General features: G+C 45.4%; 2 protein-coding genes across 2 annotated transcripts in view; one reads left to right on the top strand and one right to left on the bottom strand.

Moving 5' to 3' along the window:
• Positions 1-1,644: 1,644 nt before the first annotated feature.
• Positions 1,645-2,940, bottom strand: LOC112341491 (pentatricopeptide repeat-containing protein At4g02750-like). The gene has a single exon (XM_024661678.1). The coding sequence runs from the start codon at positions 2,938-2,940 to the stop codon at positions 1,645-1,647; it is 1,296 nt and encodes a 431-aa protein (XP_024517446.1).
• A 15,572-nt stretch (positions 2,941-18,512) lies between these two features.
• The window catches only part of LOC9651929 (calpain-type cysteine protease DEK1), an 8,962-nt gene continuing 7,926 nt past the window's right edge, over positions 18,513-19,548 (top strand). Inside the window, exons 1-3 of the mRNA XM_024661677.1 lie at positions 18,513-19,097; positions 19,159-19,409; positions 19,476-19,543. Of these exons, the coding sequence (XP_024517445.1) occupies positions 18,958-19,097; positions 19,159-19,409; positions 19,476-19,543 (459 nt within the window). The 5' untranslated portion in view covers positions 18,513-18,957. The remainder of the gene's footprint in view (positions 19,098-19,158; positions 19,410-19,475; positions 19,544-19,548) is intronic.

Raw genomic sequence — 19,548 nt, 5'->3', positions numbered from 1 at the left:
CTCGGCCTCCTCGATCCTCCCCGCGTCACCAAGGGCTGCGATCACTGCCGTACAGGCCAGAGTCCCAGTTCGGCATTCTATCAAAGAGCTATCGCTGATGCTTGAGATTCCCAGCTTTGGCAAATCCAGAAACGAGAGCGTTCCACGAGACTACATTCCTTTGCGGCATCAAATCAAAAACAGCCTTGGCGCCATCGATTCACCTGTGCTGGATAAACGCACTAAGAATCGCGGTGTTGAGAATCACATTCTTGTGGAGGCATCGATCAAAGAGGGACTTTGCTTCGTCAAGATGCCCTTTTTGGGCAAGTTCCATCACCAAGCTCGTCCCGGACGCCGGATCCCACCCCCCGCTCTTCTCATCTTCGCCGATTCGAGCATCCCGGCCCGTGCAAACAATCCCACCAGCGCGTTCCAGGCCACAACATCCCGCGATATTGACGATCCAGATTCCGCTACGCTTGCTCCACCGCTGCATCCCTCACCTCTGCCTCGGGTCTTCCCTGGATCCCTCTTCATCAAGCCGACTGAGAATTCCCCGCGCACCAAGTGGCGCCGCTTCCAGACGCTCCCGGAGGACATGAAGATTGCCAGTAGCGATGCCGGCTTGCTGTGCTTTTGTACTTCAAGGGGCTCCTCCCAGTGAGAGTTCCTTTGCCACCAGTGACCAACAATGGAATCAGATGACCACCTTCTAGAGCCCAGAGGATGGCAAAACTACCTTCGACTTGCCATTATTCATTGTACATTTACGACACAGCTCGGGGCGAGTGGTCCAGGCGCGAAAAATGCCCAGAAAGATATGGTAATATCCACAAGAAGCCGATCATGGTGAAGTGAGCCACCGCAAGATCGCCAGATACAAGCTGTGGGAGGGTTCTTGGCGAGTTTTTGAGACTGATACCAACGAGTTGGAGCTGGGTTGCTGCATTCAGCTGGATTGGGAGCGGCTTTTGATGACGAGCGAAGACACAAAACATGACATTGTCAAGGCACTGATTGTCGACGAGAGGCGGGGAGAGAAGTGGGAGATTGTGTCATGCTCTAACGAGGAGTTTCATGGCGGTGGCATGACTTGACATGAACTGATGGGATGGAATTGATTCCGAACTCTGGTCAAGTCTTTTCTTTTTTGCTGTTGATCTTCACTGTTTATCCTAGATCGCTGAGCTTTATGCAGCTACACATCTGGCTCACAACCTTGTTCTTGCAGCGTGAGAAGAACTTCAAGAGTGCCAGAACGCGATCTCCACACGTTGCATATCCCGAGACCATGAAACGCCATCCTGATACTTGATCTCAGAGAAAACTTGTGCAACGTCTAAACTTTGTCCTCTTTGCTAAAATTTTTGGACTGTTCGTAAATCAGTTGAAGATGCAACTCGTAAGCACCTCAATTGATGATCAGATTGCAGCAGGTGATCAGGCTGCTTCGTCGTTTAGGCCAGCCCTTCCTGGGCTGTACAGCTCGTGAATCCAGCACAGGCTCGGGCTTCACACTTTGTAGCATGCATCTCTGGGTTGAGCTCATTCCATGCAGGAATTCCACCACCCGTGGACGTGCCCGTTTAGAGTGAAGAAGTATGGAGAGGTACCTTCGATCGTTCTGATCTTGGGTATTGACAATGCGCCAGCTTTTCAGGGTTAATGAGCGATCGTGTTGGCCACAAGAATGTAGCTGGCTGCTGGATCTTTACCGGCGGAGCGCGCCAGCATTGCGCTCGCGATTCCAGCGCCGGGATCCACACTCCTATGGCTGTTGCACGCGCTGAGGAAGCACTTCCACTCGAGATTGCGCGGCGCGAATGGCATGGTTGTGACGAGCTCCCCCGCCGCCGCCAGGAATCCCGATCGCCCCAGCGCGTCGATGAGGCAGGAGAAGTGCTTCCGGGTGGGATCCAGGCCGTAGTCCATGCGCATGGACAGGAAATGCGATCGCGCGTCCTCCACAGCGCCGCTCTGGCTGCAAGCCACCAGGATCGCGACGAAGCACACCTCGTTGGGGCTCTCCGCGAGCTTCATCTCCTTGAGGAGATCGAAAGCCCGGTGGGATTCGCCCTTGTGGGCGCAGTGGGCATCGAGGATCGTGCCCCAGGAAACGAGATTTCGCTCGGGCTGGCGAGCGAAGAGTCGCCGGGTTTGATCCAGATGCCCGGAGTGGGCATACGCTGCTAGGATCGAGTTCCAGCTTACGATGTTTCTCACGGGCATGTAATCGAAGAGCGAGCGCGATTCCTCCAGCATGCCATTGTTGCTAAACGCGGCGAGCATGGAGTTCCAGGAGACCTGGTCGCGCTCGGGAGCTGCCAAGAACAATCTCTCCGCCTCGGCGAGATGGCCTCGCTGGGCATACGCAGAGATCATGGAGTTCCAGGAGAAGAGATCGCGCTCCGGCATCGCGTGTTGGAATGCTTGCTCCGCTTCCTCGATGTGGCTGGCGCTCGCGAGCGCGGACAGCATCGAGTTCCAGGAGACCAGCGATCGCTGCTGCATCCCATCGAAGATCACTCTTGCCTGCCCAAGGTCGATCGCCAGGGCGAGGACGCAGTTGGAGGAGACGAGGTCGAGCTCTGGCAATCGCTGGAGCATAGCGAGTGTTTGCTCGCGTGATCCATTCTGGGCGAAGCAGGCAAGCATGGTGTTCATGGTCACGAGGCTCCACTCGGGCATGGAATCAAAGACGTGCTTAGATCGATGGAGGCTCCTGGAGTAGCAGTGAGCTACAAGCAGCAGTGTCCACGAGACGACGTTGTGTTCTTCCGCGGCGAGGAAGATTTGCCGAGAGTTCTCTAGATGCCCATTCTGAGCATATGCAGCAAGCATGGAGTTCCAGCAGACTAGATCATACTCTGGCATGGAATCAAACACGAGCTTGGCTTCCTCCACGCGACAAATGTTTGTATACGCTGATAGAAGTGACGCCCAGCAGAAGAGATCCATCGCTGGCATGGAACGAAAGAGGCTCTCGGCCTCGTCCAGATGCCCCATGCGGGCATAGCTCGAGAGGAGCGTTGTGTGGAGGATGAGATTTGGAGTTGGGTTTTGATCGAAGAGTTGCTTGGCGGCGTTGATCTGGCGGTGCTTGCAGTAGCCGGAGATGATGTAGTACCAAGCATAGTTTCCTTTGGAATCGTTGGGAATGGAATCAAAGATGTTTCTGGCGATGGAGAGGCCACTGCCACCGATTCTAGCAAACATTTGGAGAAGCTTCTCCTTGAGGAATACATCTGGAAGATGATTCTTGTGGATGTGATCTTGGATTGCTTTGGCTGAGTCGAGTGATGTGCATGTCTCGATGCTCTGAATCCAAGCATTGCGATCGATGCCACTCCCAATGCTTAGGAAAGTAAGCATGAAAGTTGGAAAATAAAATGGTTTGTGATAATAATAAGTCACCCAAATTTTTGAATGCCTCCACCAAAATTAAAAAATAAAAAATTGCTGTATTTTGAGTTTTATTTTAAAAGAAAAAGCTAATAAGTTTCTACTGATAAAAAAAATTACTTAAAGAGACTATAGTAAGGAATATATAATTGTGCATGCTTGGATTATATATTTAAATATGTATGAGTGTATAGAATACACAAATATGTATATGAATTAGCCAAAAACCTTAATTTATATACAAGAGTAAATGGTCTAGATTGAAACCAATTTGATAACTATCAAAATTTTATAACACTAATATTGTAGTTGTACATTTAAACCTCATAACATCCCCCTCTTAAAAGGATGGAAGGTAGTCAAGTTCTTTAGTTGATGGGCTAGGGTTTGGAGGAATATTAAAAGGAGATAATAGTGGATTTGTAAGTGGTGTTAATTGTTCTTAATTTTTTTGAATAAAACACTTAAGTTGTATATGTATAATTTTTCGAAGATTGGCTTGTTAAAATCATGCCATTATTGTCTCACTTGTATATAGCTTAAGTGTTCAATATATTCCACTTGGACGAGTGAAAGAATGCTAATTAAATATTGATCCTAAAACCTAGCATAGGCAATGTAAGCTCCTGAATTTAAATTTCCTAAAAAGTCACCCAACCCAATATTATTTAAACCCAAAGATATTTAACCCTAAATATTTTAAAACTCTTAATTGATTAAAATAAAAGGTGCATTTTTATTCATAAGCAATTTCCTTTTATATTTAAGAGGGAGTATTATAAGTTTGGCACCAAACACAACTATTTACATATTGAATAAGATCATATTACATATTAAGCCAATAAAAAAATTTGTATAGCTTCTCAATCATATACTAATGTCCTATATGCCCATGTAGAATAGAAGGGATAAAGTGGAACATAAATGAAAGGAAAGAAGAAATATGAAAAGGTATGAGATAAAGGGGAAAAGCCTTAAAGTCACATTTGGGGTGATTGTGTTACAACCAATCCATACTAATAAAGTTAAAAGTTTGACTCAACACCGCTTGCAATAATTGAAGTTCAAGTTTAAGATCACCCATATGCACAGTTAGGTCCACCTTATCCTGCGCATATGTATATCTATAGTCGTTGTTGTAAAAAAAGAAGATTGACTCTATCGCATGATAAAATTGTAGATGGCAATGTCTGCCAATAGACCAAGAAATAAAAGATAAACTTAAACTTATACCAACCAATATTTTGATATAAAAACGAGCTTAGAAAGTAAACACTAAATGTGATGTCGAGTGAACCCTTGATAGTACTCCCAAAAGAAGGATAGAGAGGTCATTGACTTATTTGCACAAGGACCCTTTACTAATTATGTAATTCCTCATTTCTTAGAAGAATTTTTGTGTCAAGACATTCCACTAAAGTAGCACCAATAATATGTTATTAATGCCAAAACCTCTACTTAAGAAATAGAAGATGCCAATCTGGAAAACACCGACAACACTGATATGTATGGCTAGCTTTATTACACACCTAGCAATAGATATCACGCCACAACCACATCCTTGCCCTTGTTTTTGAACACAAACAACAGTAGTATCAACTTTCATCAAAATAAGATCATCTTCTATAGAAATTAAAGCTAAAGAATGTGCAATAAAAAGTGGAAGAAGCAATATTTCATAACATTATGCTAATCAAAAAGCATTTTTGTAGTGGACCTGAATTTGTAGCTCAAACTCCAATCCCGTTGCACTATGAAACGAGGGTTTAGTACAATCGCAGAAGCACCAGCTCCCCGTATCTAGCACCTACATGCAAAATGGTGTCAAATAGTGTCTAGCACAATTTTGGCATACCGGTGGCCTAATGCGAGGAAGAGGGTACCCCACCGACTAAAGCAGAGTGGAGCTTGGGCTTAGACCTAAACCGGACGTAGAAAAAGAGCAACACAGCCAAATAAGAGCTAAACTAATATCTTAGGTGGTTAGATATGCATTCCAACCACTATTTTTACTATACATTTGGAACCTCTCATAACCCCCCCTCCCCCCTTGCCCCCTTGAGGAACATACACTTTGGGCTTTCACCCCAAGCCTCCTTTAGTACCAGGAGTTAGTCTCTTGGATAAGTTCGAAACTTACTAAATATGGAATATTTTTAGATTATGAATTTGGACAGACGAACACCATTGTGTTCAAGATAATCTCTACACTTTATAGATATGCCAAATGAGCAAATCTAGACACTTTCCATAAATAGCATTTGGGACCGAAATGAGACTAACACAAAGGGCATAATAATGAGGGTGTTTGGTAGACACGGTAAGCTATCATGTAGTAATATTGAGGGACTAGACTCAATATGCGAGGGTTCTTGTGAAATCAGTGCAAGATAGAGCAAAAGAGAACTAAAAAGCCAGGCTAAGTATGCTTGGCCAAATAGACACTTAGGAATTCCTTCCTTATGCTCATCCGGCTAAGTATAGATGCTAAGTCCAGTTTACTAACACTTGGACAATAGGGGCCAATAAAAGGAACTAGCAGTACTGACCTTCTGCCGTCATAGCAGTAAGGAGAGAGTGCCCGTAAGGATTGACCAACAAGTATCTTTCGATACCTGAAGTCACATTTGCGATAATTGTGAAGGGTGGTTGGAGCAAGTGTATACATAAGTTCTATAAAATCTTCATGAAGTGTTGGTGTGTGACTACCTAAGTTAATCTACTCCAACATATTTGGCTTTATATAAAACAAGATGTAAGTTCCTAAATTTGGACTTTCTGGGAGCTCAGTATTACTCAAACCTAAAAACACTTATCCCCAAATATCCCAAGACCCTTAACCAATTGGTAAAATGCCCTTATATAAATTTGTTTTTTGAGTTATTCTCTTTGGTTGTTTACACAAGAGGCTCCAGAAGCAAACACAAAATTGCATCACTAACTCAGATAACCTTTGACAAAGATGATGTAATTGTGGGAAGGCATTATCACAATCATCATGTCTAAATGTGTGCTTGAAGGTATCCAAGAGAATGCTCCAGTCCACATGAATGGTTATGTTTAAACTATTATACCACTACAATATTATCTTTTAGAGATATATGGGAAACTCATGCAAATGTCAAGCATCATGCTAAGAATGATAGGTGGCAATCAAACTAATGGTATATATCATCCCTAGGATTTTTATGAAAAAACTCTAGTCGGATATGAAGATTGGTAGTAAGAGCAAGAGGAATTATACCATGCATAATGAATATTGCCATTAACTAAATGTGATTGTTAAATTGCAACCACATAATATCGAGCAATTGCGCCTACTATTCTAAAGTCAAAGGAAGAGGAAGAGGCTAATTCTTTTCTATAAAGATGAATAAAAAAAATGCAAAAAAAAAAAAATTATAAGGAAAATGAGATCTAAAAGATGCAAAAATCAAATTTAAATTAAAAGTGTAAATCAAATCACTCCTTAAAGATAATCAAAACTACCATTCATCTTCACTAATATGAGTTGTAATGCACTTTATCTCTCTCCCTTTAGGGTGAGTAATTGCTTTATAAAAAAGCCTTTAGTGGCTATTTTATTCCCATTAATCCCTTAAGGTTTTAAAAGTCCACAATAATATATTCAAATCTTCACATGCACTACACTCACCCCCCCTTTTAGAGATGTCAATATCCTTATTAACTATTGACTAATAACCCCCATTTTTACACTGAATGTATCAATCCTTCTATTGTATAGATTAATTATTCCATATGAGACAATTAATCACCACCTATACCACAATCCCATAATGGATGCCTTCGTCTGTGAATATTCTACAAGATAAAGGATGTATTCATGGATGCCCAATACGTATGATTTCAATTTTTAGGGGTAGAAATACAAGGGTATATTATATTTTAAATAGCCACTAATTATAAATAACTAAATTTTTTATTCTACTTTACCACACCTTTAATCATTTAGAAACTTACAACATTTATAAATTTTATTCTTGATTTAAAGACTTGTTACCCATGTGAATGGCATTTATGCCACTTTACCTTTACACTTGGTCCAAATGCTCTATGTGTCCAATCCCATTATAGATATCCAAAGGTACCATTGATATATTAACTTGTTTATCAGTCCATTAGGCTAAAGTTATGTCCATTTACATTTGTTTCATTGGTAGTCCAAGACCACTCGTACCACAATTTTATTCTCAATTGCCATCCATCCATGAGTGGTCATCTTATGATCACACCTTAGCATCTTTAAAATGCTTGAAGACATAGGGAACTGTAAGCGACTAAATTTTCCATTCTACTTTAGTCACTTAACCACACCTCCGACCACTTGGAGGAGTCTCATTCACAACCTCCATAAGTCCAATCCAGGACTTGGGACTTGCTAGCCCCGAGAATGGCATCCGTGCCACTCAACATTTGCACTTGGTCCAAGTGCTCCACGTGTCCGATCCCATGACCGACACTCAAAGGTACCACCGACATAGCAGCCCGTTACGCTAAGGCCATGCCCAATCACCTTTGCCACACTGGTAGTCCAATACCACTTGCATCACAGTCTTGGCTCCCCAAGACTAGGCAAACCATCCGTGAGTGGTCATCTCAGATCCACTCCTTAGCATCCTTAGGATGCCCACCGACAAGGGGAATAGCCTTCCCCAATATCCCTCTGTCAGTCCCCACTAAGTCCCTTTCTGCCCCTGGCCGTGTTTGCCAACACTGCCACAGGACCGAGACCCACAGGCCCGACCACTAAGTCCCACGGTCCTCTGGGACTTCCTCACCACACGACTGTGTCCTTGGTCACTACCCCAGAGGACTGCTCCTCTTCCTTTCCACAGTCTGGGCCTTTGGGACAACATTTCGGAACACCATGGCCTTACGCGAGCCACCTGGGTACTCTCCTCGCCTTCTACCCTTGGGTGCTCTAGCCATGGGCTTAGAGCGGGTTCCGTTGAGCCACACCAGGTATCCAAGTAGGTAGTGCCACCCACACTTGGATTGGGAGCATCGGCCAGTCGATCTCCCGGGGGAACTAGAGCCGGCTCTTGAACACTTCACCAAGCTACCCCGCTTGTCGGTCTATGTTCACTCTAGTCTTGGACTTCCCAGTGGGCAGCTCATCACCCAACACTGGGTCCGGCCTTCCTGGGCCAAACTGGCCTTTCCTGGCCAAACTGGCTCCACTGCAGTCCTCCCCCCTACTATACTTTTGGGGCTCACCAAACCCCCCAGGGTCTGGGAGACGAACGCTTTGGGCTTTCACCCTCTCAGGCTCCGGACTCGGACTCGAACTCGGACTCGACTTCGGACTCCATCTCGGACTCCATCTCGGACTCCATCTCGGACTCCATCTCGGGTCCATCTCGGGTCCATCTTGGACTCCATCTCGGACTCCATCTCGGGTCCATCTCGGACTCCATCTCGGACTCCATTTCGGGTCCATCTCGGGTCCACCTCGGACTCCATCTCGGACTCCATCTCGGACTCCATCTCGGGTCCATCTCGGACTCCACTTCGGACTCCAACTCGGGTCCATCTCGGGTCCACCTCGGACTCCATCTCGGGTCCCATCTCGGACTCCATCTCGGGTCCATCTCGGACTCCACTTCGGACTCCAACTCGGGTCCATCTCGGGTCCCATCTCGGACTCCATCTCGGGTCCATCTCGGACTCCACTTCGGACTCCAACTCGGGTCCATCTCGGGTCCACCTCGGACTCCATCTCGGGTCCATCTCGGACTCCACTTCGGACTCCAACTCGGGTCCATCTCGGACTCCACTTCGGACTCCAACTCGAGTCCATCTCGGACTCCACTTCGGACTCCAACTCGAGTCCATCTCGGACTCCACTTCGGACTCCAACTCGAGTCCATTTCGGACACTCCCACGTGTCATGTGTTGGTCCTTTTGGGTCCCTTTTTGGAGCCTTGCCTTTTGCTCGCTTCGTGCTCGTTCCTCGAGCACTTCGTTGGGAGTTCCACTCCCGCTCTTGACTTTTCAAGTCGGAGCTTTTGGTCCAAACGTGTTATGCTCTTTTGGCTCTCGCTTCGGCCACTACCATGTGGCGCCCTTCCGGCTCCACTTTGGGGCCTAGGGATTTTGTGTCTCACAACTCCACCACCCATAGACGAAGTTCGATGTCCTCATCGAACGGTAAACCATTTTGTAAAGTAACACCTGTATGTGTTACCATTTCCATCCTTGGCACCTAGCCAATATTTGTCAATGGTTTGACATTGAAGGCTCACCATGCCTTTTGCATATGCCTCAATGGTTTGACACCAAAGGCTCACTATGCCTTGCCTATCCTCTAAGGAGGGTAGTCTCCCCAACTTAGAGACTGATTGGACCACAAGGATTAGTTCTCTCCTTTTATTGGTTTAGTTCTCGCTAAACCTCTTAGAGACCCTTCTCTAAGTCAAACCCACTACTCCTTCTCGAGTAGTCTCAATTTCCATCGATATAACCTTTGCACTTTGGAACTTTGAATTTTGACTTCTTGGAGTCAATTTCCTAGGTGTCTCCGACACCTTGCCTTGCACCTTTTGTGCAACTCCACTTCCCATCCTAGGAAGTTCTCTACTCGAGGGCACCATCATCCTCTCTTCTATTTCGTGCCAAAGTTCCAGTTATCATACTTTGTGCTAGGGCTGTTCATGGCCCTATCATTTGGCTACCTTACCGCTCCCTCCCTTGGAGCTTCCACTTTTGCCAAATCGGAGCAATTCGGAATCCCTCCTTGGAAACACACTTCCTTTCCCGCAACTTGTTAGCGTCCAACACATTAGTGTTCCTCGCCTAACTTTGTCACTTGGATTCCTTCCAAGGGATTCCACGGCCCTATCTTGGCCATTCATCTTTTGCTCCTATCCGTTGATTGTTGCACCAAGCAACATCGAATCTCTACCTCCCTCCTTGAGGTATTGTTTCGGTTCCATAGCAAAGACTCTTCTTTGCCAAGTCCGGAGGATGTTCACCCCTAGTACGTCTCTTTATCATCTTCTGCTATGGGCTCTATCCACGGCCCAACTTCGTGACCCTCCCATGGGTCTTTTATAGAGACTACTTTCCTCGGACTCACTATGCCATCGCATCGACATAGTTTATTTCCCTTAGGTGCTCTTCCCACTTGGTTATCACGACCAAGCCACACCACCTTAAACAGTTCAATTTCAACATTTTGAACCAGGAACTTCATTCCTTAGCCAACCAAGGACCTTGTCCTTATCTGGCCATAAGATCACCTAGTGATCTCACCTTGGCACCTTAACAGAGTTGCCAAGAGGTACTTGGTCTTCTAGACCTCCAAGTTGTTGACTATAACCCCGGGGGCATCCCCCACACTTGGCGGTGCACCCAAGCTAGCCCTTATGGCCAAGGGTTCATAGCAACTGAGATTAGGTGTCCCCATCTCACTCACCACGACCTTGGTGCCACTTGCACCAAAGTGTTCAAGTTAGATATGCTGAGCTTTCACACTAAGCAATCTAACCGTGCATCACGACTCCGAGGCATCCCTCGCTTGGCGGTGTGCCCAAACCAGTCTCCCCACTGAGAGTCCATGACCACCGAAATATGAGTGTCCTCATATTCCAAACCATCACCACGCCCTAGTGATTTGGGACTCGAACCCAAGCACTAGAGGGTCGGGACTCGAACCCAACCTCCGTATATGCATCTACGGACGGCATCACACTAGATGCCTGGCGTGACTCCCCACGCCGGTGCACCAACCTATTTTTAAAGCGCGCTACAGATCACAGCTTAGGAACCTAGTTCCTCCACACTGCCAAGTCCTCTCACTTGACATGTCTGTGATCATGCATGGACTCCTCCATGCTCGGCCCCATGGCCCACCCTTTTTGAAGTTATCACCTTCAACTAGGGTCTTTGTTCCCCCGACGTGCCAATCTCACTTGGCAAGTCCTCCGACCATTGTAACATGGTTCCTGCATAAGCGTGAAAGTCCTTGACCATCGACTTTCGTTCAAAGCCCTCTCTTTGAACACTCGGGAACTACTTCCCTAACCTTGATAACCTTGCCTCATGGCAAGCTTCAAGACCACGCTTCTGCTGCGCCACTCTAATTTCGCGCGTTCCATGAACCATCTACACTTGGCCTTTCTAGGTACTACGCTACCTAGAATCGTCTTTGGGAACCTTGAAGGAGCTCTGTCCCTCAGCTTGCTAAGGCCTCCCCTTTCGCAAGCTTTATAATTGCCATATAGTCTAACATGGACAATTCCATATTTTAGACTCTTCATGGCATCACGGTTGCTAGCAACAACATCCTCGAGCACCCTCTTGATTCTCCACTCCCAACTTTCATAACCACTATCGGATATGCCCTTTGATTTCTATGGTTCAATTCCATCCCAATACTACTTGCCTTTGGCTTCACACCTTTCCTTCGGTCATTCTCCTCCAGACCAGGAGGATAGCTTTGCACTTTCTATCCTGCTTTAGCAAGTATTCTTAGGGATGGACCTACCCAATAGCCTAGGGAGTGGTTCCTCAATCCGGGTATGCTCACCTTATAATCCCACACACTGGGATTACATTGTTGCTTATGGGCCTTTACATGCCCATCACTAGCCTTGCCAAAATTCCATTTTTGGCTTTGTCCAATTCGGGTAGACAGTCCTCTCCTGTCTCCGCAACCTTGGACATTTGGATAGCACCTTCTATCCATCATTCGCTAGGGACTTAGTCCCTTGGGCTTTAACCATTGCCCTCGCGACATCAAACACCACCTTTTGGTGTTCTAGAGTGTCCGGGTGTCCCAATGATGGCTTTCTTGACAATGAGTATTTCTTTTTATGACATTGACTTACTATATCGCAACACAAGCAACTTATCCCCCGTAAGGGTATATCCAACTTCCTTATGCTATTAAGAAGTCTTGGGTAGCTACCTTCTACCCGTTTAACCAGTTATTTTGCACCTCTTGCTTAGTTGCCTCATAGTTGTCAAGTCCTACAACTCATTGCTTGGTGCTTTCACACCTCCATCATTATCTGGGTCACCACACTCCAACTGCATGCTCTGCAGCTTAGGCTATGCTATTCCCATTTCCATTGGGATTCCTTTGGCAAGGGGTTCTCATGAACCCACCAACATAGCCTCAAGGTATCACACCTTGGCACATTTGGTGTCTCCACACCATTGGCTCCACGAGCCTACCTCTATGACATTTCCCCTTCGTGTCTAAGTCTTTGCCAAGACCAACACCGCTCTTTCTCATGCCAACCATCCGTTAGCACTGCACCATAGAGGTCACACACAACTTTATGTCAGAGTTGTTTTCTTCTGGGAACACCTTTCCCATAACTTTAGCATGGCCTATTTTGCCATTGATGAGATACCCTCTGTTCTCATCCTTGGATCCTATGATCCCCCCCCCATCCTTTGTGGGGTACAACACACCTCAGTCCAAATGCTTCCATCAGTCCTTTTAGGACCATCCGTTGACTCTACTTGAGTCATCCAGCAATTTTGGACTTGGTTAATCCACAGACCCGTAAGGTCCTACTTGTGAGGCACTAGCTCACTGGAATACACATCTTGCATTCCTGTCCTACTCAAAAGGACTATTTTCACAAGTGTTACTCCGACACTTGATTTTGTTCTCTGGGGGCAACCTTTGCCCCTTAGGACTACTTGTCCATGTGATGAGAATACCAACTCATCCACTCAATACACCCCCAACTCCTTGGGTTGTTCCAGCATTTATTAGAGGTAACCCCGGCTACCATTTCAAGGACTTGAGTCCTCTTCCGTATTTGACCACGGTCATTACCTTTGGTCTCACATTCATGAGCACCAACCTCAACTATATGAGGATAATCTTGTGACTCCTTTATTGTTTTGGAGTCTCTATCTTTCCCGTGATCCCAACTTTGGTTGTTTACCACAACAACCTTAGCCAATTTGCTGAGACAAATGCTCATCCGGATCACATCCTCAACTCAATGAGGAAAACCTTGCACTGTTCCCAAGATCCCAAAGTCGTTCCATTATTGGCCCTTTTCTATCCACCACCTCGTCTACAAGTTCACACATGAACTGTAATGGAGAGCCATGTCTTCCCGACTTGCTACTCCTCAAGGATAGACCCACTCCTTGGACCTTCCGATGCCAACACTAGTGGTGATATACTTGAGCACCAATAAAAGTCGGACTAAGGAACAGCTCCGATACCAAAATGTAAGCGACTAAATTTTCCATTCTACTTTAGTCACTTAACCACACCTCCGACCACTTGGAGGAGTCTCATTCACAACCTCCATAAGTCCAATCCAGGACTTGGGACTTGCTAGCCCCGAGAATGGCATCCGTGCCACTCAACATTTGCACTTGGTCCAAGTGCTCCACGTGTCCGATCCCATGACCGACACTCAAAGGTACCACCGACATAGCAGCCCGTTACGCTAAGGCCATGCCCAATCACCTTTGCCACACTGGTAGTCCAATACCACTTGCATCACAGTCTTGGCTCCCCAAGACTAGGCAAACCATCCGTGAGTGGTCATCTCAGATCCACTCCTTAGCATCCTTAGGATGCCCACCGACAAGGGGAATAGCCTTCCCCAATATCCCTCTGTCAGTCCCCACTAAGTCCCTTTCTGCCCCTGGCCGTGTTTGCCAACACTGCCACAGGACCGAGACCCACAGGCCCGACCACTAAGTCCCACGGTCCTCTGGGACTTCCTCACCACACGACTGTGTCCTTGGTCACTACCCCAGAGGACTGCTCCTCTTCCTTTCCACAGTCTGGGCCTTTGGGACAACATTTCGGAACACCGTGGCCTTACGCGAGCCACCTGGGTACTCTCCTCGCCTTCTACCCTTGGGTGCTCTAGCCATGGGCTTAGAGCGGGTTCCGTTGAGCCACACCAGGTATCCAAGTAGGTAGTGCCACCCACACTTGGATTGGGAGCATCGGCCAGTCGATCTCCCGGGGGAACTAGAGCCGGCTCTTGAACACTTCACCAAGCTACCCTGCTTGTCGGTCTATGTTCACTCTAGTCTTGGACTTCCCAGTGGGCAGCTCATCACCCAACACTGGGTCCGGCCTTCCTGGGCCAAACTGGCCTTTCCTGGCCAAACTGGCTCCACTGCAGTCCTCCCCCCTACTATACTTTTGGGGCTCACCAAACCCCCCAGGGTCTGGGAGACGAACGCTTTGGGCTTTCACCCTCTCAGGCTCCGGACTCGGACTCGAACTCGGACTCGACTTCGGACTCCATCTCGGACTCCATCTCGGACTCCATCTCGGACTCCATCTCGGGTCCATCTCGGGTCCATCTTGGACTCCATCTCGGACTCCATCTCGGGTCCATCTCGGACTCCATCTCGGACTCCATTTCGGGTCCATCTCGGGTCCACCTCGGACTCCATCTCGGACTCCATCTCGGACTCCATCTCGGGTCCATCTCGGACTCCACTTCGGACTCCAACTCGGGTCCATCTCGGGTCCACCTCGGACTCCATCTCGGGTCCCATCTCGGACTCCATCTCGGGTCCATCTCGGACTCCACTTCGGACTCCAACTCGGGTCCATCTCGGGTCCACCTCGGACTCCATCTCGGGTCCCATCTCGGACTCCATCTCGGGTCCATCTCGGACTCCACTTCGGACTCCAACTCGGGTCCATCTCGGGTCCACCTCGGACTCCATCTCGGGTCCATCTCGGACTCCACTTCGGACTCCAACTCGAGTCCATCTCGGACTCCACTTCGGACTCCAACTCGAGTCCATCTCGGACTCCACTTCGGACTCCAACTCGAGTCCATTTCGGACACTCCCACGTGTCATGTGTTGGTCCTTTTGGGTCCCTTTTTGGAGCCTTGCCTTTTGCTCGCTTCGTGCTCGTTCCTCGAGCACTTCATTGGGAGTTCCACTCCCGCTCTTGACTTTTCAAGTCGGAGCTTTTGGTCCAAACGTGTTATGCTCTTTTGGCTCTCGCTTCGGCCACTACCATGTGGCGCCCTTCCGGCTCCACTTTGGGGCCTAGGGATTTTGTGTCTCACAGGAACACCCTTCCTCAATATCCTTTTTTCAGTCCCCATGAAGTCCTTATCCATTTACAACAACACTACCATTGGGTTAAAGCTTAAAGGCCTGACTATTGAGTCCCATTGACTTTTGGGACTTCCTCACCACGTGAGAATACCCTTGATCATTATGCAAAAGGATTGTTCCTCTTTCTTTCCATAGTCCAAAACTTTGAAATAACATTTTGAAACACTAAGCCCTACGCAAACTTTATAAATACTCTTATCACCCCTCTATATGAAATATTATATTATCATGTTAGTAAGTTTTGTTTTTTTGGATATAAGGGTTCTTGATGTTAAACTATAGTAGTCAAATATAATATGACTTAGATATTTATAGGAAAAAAAAGTGCTATAAAGACTTTTATACATATTTACTTCATATTAGATCAAATTTGCTAGAGGTATACAAATGTTTTAGCCTATAGTAGTAGTACTAATCCATTGGTTCTCCATGACTTGGATTGACTCAAGCTCTTAAATCCATTCTATTAGTTTAATGTTTTATTAGAATGTAGCACACATGGATTTCACCCTTTATCCTATAGTGGTTCACCATAGGATACCCACGAAGTGGAAACTAAACCATTCATATACTACATGTCATATCACATGCCACATGCCACATACCACATACCACATGTCCAAAGGATAATAGAGTGGAACAAGTTTCAAGGCCTTGGGCAACTAAACGAAGGAACAAAGCTAAACTCCTAAACTTACAACCAAAGAGCTAAGGAACTAGAGTATGGAATGACTCCTAAACATTCAACCCAACGAGTGAAAGGACAAGAGTATGGAGTGACTTTGGAAGAATCCTATATAAACAACTAAAGGGAACAACTCAAGAGAGATCTATATAAGTTCAAATATAGAGGGAAAGGGTCTATAAGCCTTTTTTTCCAATCAGTTAAGGGTTTTAAAATACTTGGGGTTAAGTGTCTTTGGGTTTGAATAGTACTAAGCTGGGTAGCCTCATGGTAAGACTAAATCCAAGAGCTTACATTTGGTATTAAAGAGGTCTCAAGTCCGACTTTATTAATTGGTTAAGGGAATCATATTATATATTGATTGATATCTAGTTGGTCTAATTTGCTCCGGTTGGGCTTAGCCCAAAGGGTAGAGTGTAAAAAAAGTGGGGCTCTTGAGAGAGGTGCAACTCTCAACTTTCCTTCACGAGGGCATGAACTTGTAGGGTCTAACTCTATTGATTGGCTAAGGGAATCATACCATATATTAATTGACATTTGGTTGGTTCAATTTGCTTCGGCTAGACTTGACCCGAGGGGTAGGATGTTAAGAGAGCAGGGCTTTTAGGAAAGTTGTAGCTCTTAGCTTCCGTTTACAAAGGCGTGAACTTGTAAGGAAGCATAGCAGATTATAAACAACTAAAGGGAATAACTCAAATGATGATTCATATAAATTATATAAGTTATAAGTTATAAGTGCACCCCCTTTTTCAATTGGTTAAAGGTCTTGGGATACTTAGAGTTAAACATTCTTGGGTTTGAATGGTACTAGGCTAGATGACCTCTTGGGAAGACTAAATTCAGGGCTTACATTCTAGAGCTTCTAACATTCTAATATTAGAACCAACAAAACAGAGCCAAATGGAATTTATCCCAATGCCAAAATCAGCAAAACGAAGCTAAATAGAGTCTAGTATTATTTTAGCATATTAGTGGCCTATATTAGACCCAAGCTAGACGCCTAATAAGAGAGTTTAGTGTTATTTCAGCCTATCAATGGCCTATATTAGACTTAAAAGCTAGAGAACAAATACGCAAGCAAAAGCTAAACTATACCTCAAGTTAGTCAACCATATTTGATTTGACATACACATTATCCCTACTATACATTTTGAAAGCCCCCAACCCCCCCTCCCCCCTATTTAATTATAGTATTAATAGCACATATTCTTTTATTGTCAAAATAAAACTTTAGCTACAAATTTTTATATTACAATATTCTTTTATTTTATTTTATATTGAAACAAAGGATAAAGTATATAGCTATAATAAGTTAGTTATAGTTTATAGAAGAAATAGTAAGTAACTTTTCTAAAATTTATATTAAATAAAGGAAAATAGTTAATGATCATTCTCTTTGTAAATGCTTATATTTTTATACTATTATTATATTATATTTTACAATAATCACTAGTTCTATTATTTTATACTTTATTTTTTCTTTTGTATTTTTATTAAATTTTTTAAAGTTCAGTTAGCATTTTCTTCAGTTATAATTTTAATAAAATTTTAAAATGTAAGACATATTTTTTATACCTTTTATTTATTTATTATTATTCCAAATAATTCAAAAGTACTCTATATGCTGTTTAAGAAAGTTGATGTTCCAATGATGAAGATCATACAAGAATCTTGAATAGCTCTTTTTACCCTGTGAATATAAATATATAGATTTCAGTAATAAAAAAAACAAAGAAAAATTAAGTCTATAATTTTTTATAACATAGAAAATATATTTAAATAACTAAAAATTTAAATATATTATATATGTGAAAACATTTCTCAACAATTGCTAATTAAAAATGTTTTTAACAGTTCAATCATTTTATTTGATAGCCACAACATATTAAGCATATTCTTTACTGTATAATTCTGTTCCCATCTGACAATGGTCACATGTGACTCTGTGCCAGCCTGCACGGCCCACGTCGGCTGATTTCAAAAATTCGTTTTCACCTTCTTTTCCCTCCTTCCACAGTGGAGGGATCCTTTCTTTCTTTCTCTTAGGGCTAATAAATTTACAAAACCGCAATGCCCATGAGACCAATCACGGCTGCCTGGCAGGAGTAGCGGACCTGATCCGCCCCCATCCGACGGTCACCACGTGTGGTCTCGCCCCATTTGACCGTTTAATCCACTTGTCCTCTTTTACATAATGCCCTTTACATGGTGTGAAAACACTTCTTATTCGGGATCTTTGGAATCTAGGGCCGGCCCCCTGTTCTCACGTAATAGTTAATCCTCTCTTACTTTAATCCTTTCTTTAGTGGCAGCTAAGGAAGAAAACAATGGCGACTGATAATGCCCTAGCACCAATGCGGCTCCTAAAGGCGCTTGTCCTTCCTGCATTCTTGCCCTAGCCCAGGAGGCGCCGGGAGCGCGAGCGCGAGCCAGCGCCAGCGCCAGCATCAGGGCGGGAGGGTATCGATTGCAGCAGCTCCAGGGCGCCTGGAATCTCTCAGGGTTTTGGCAGCAGTGAGCTGCGAATCGCTTCGCGCGCTAGCTATCGGTCTGCATTCTCGGTTTGTGGGAGTGGAGGGAGGGGTAGATTTCGATTTCCTTGGGATGGAAGCAGGAGGGTAGGATGGTTCTTCCAGCTTAGATTAGGATAAACTGGATTTGATCTTATGACGCTCGCTACATTCTCCGGCCAGTACCCAAGTGGTGCTGCCCAAGAGTGCTGCAAACTCATGGTCTGCAGGCATAGGGACTGGAGTGTGAATGAAGCAGGCTGAGGGGTCTGGGCAATGGGAGACTCCATTGAAGCAGGAGATCAGCACAGCCTGATCGTGTTGTGTGCCGTCTGTGGCACGCTCTTCTCGGTGCTCAGTGCCTTGTCCGTTGGTATCTTGTTTGGAGTGAACTGGAGACCTTGGCGAATTTACAGGTATGGAAAAGCTTAGCGTTTCTCTAGTTTCTCTGTGAACTCACACGGGACTTGCTTGCAGCTGGGTATTTGCTCGAAAATGGCCTTCTTGCTGCCAAGGATCATACCTGAGCATTGCCGCAGCATTACTGGCATTAACAGCATGGCTCATTGTCCTGTCACCTGTGGCGGTTCTGGTGACTTGGGGTGTGAAGCTGATTATATTGCTGGATCGGGATACGATCGGTCTGGCTGTTATTCTGCCAGGGACTGCGCTTTTGTTGGCGTTTTATGCGATCATGCTTTGGTGGAGGACACAATGGCAAAGCTCACGTACGTCCCTTGTTTATTACTTTTCGTTTGTTTGTTTTCTGTAACCCAGGGTGTACGTGTTCTCAGGTGCGGTAGCGGTTCTTCTTTTGCTAGCGGTCTCGTTTCTATGTGCATACGAGTTCTCCGCGGTGTATGTAAC

This window comes from Selaginella moellendorffii, unplaced genomic scaffold (assembly GCF_000143415.4).
Source record: "Selaginella moellendorffii unplaced genomic scaffold, v1.0 SELMOscaffold_84, whole genome shotgun sequence".
NCBI lineage: Eukaryota > Viridiplantae > Streptophyta > Lycopodiopsida > Selaginellales > Selaginellaceae > Selaginella > Selaginella moellendorffii.
The sequence above is the reverse complement of the archived record's forward strand: the minus strand, read 5'-3'. Positions and strand labels throughout refer to the sequence as shown.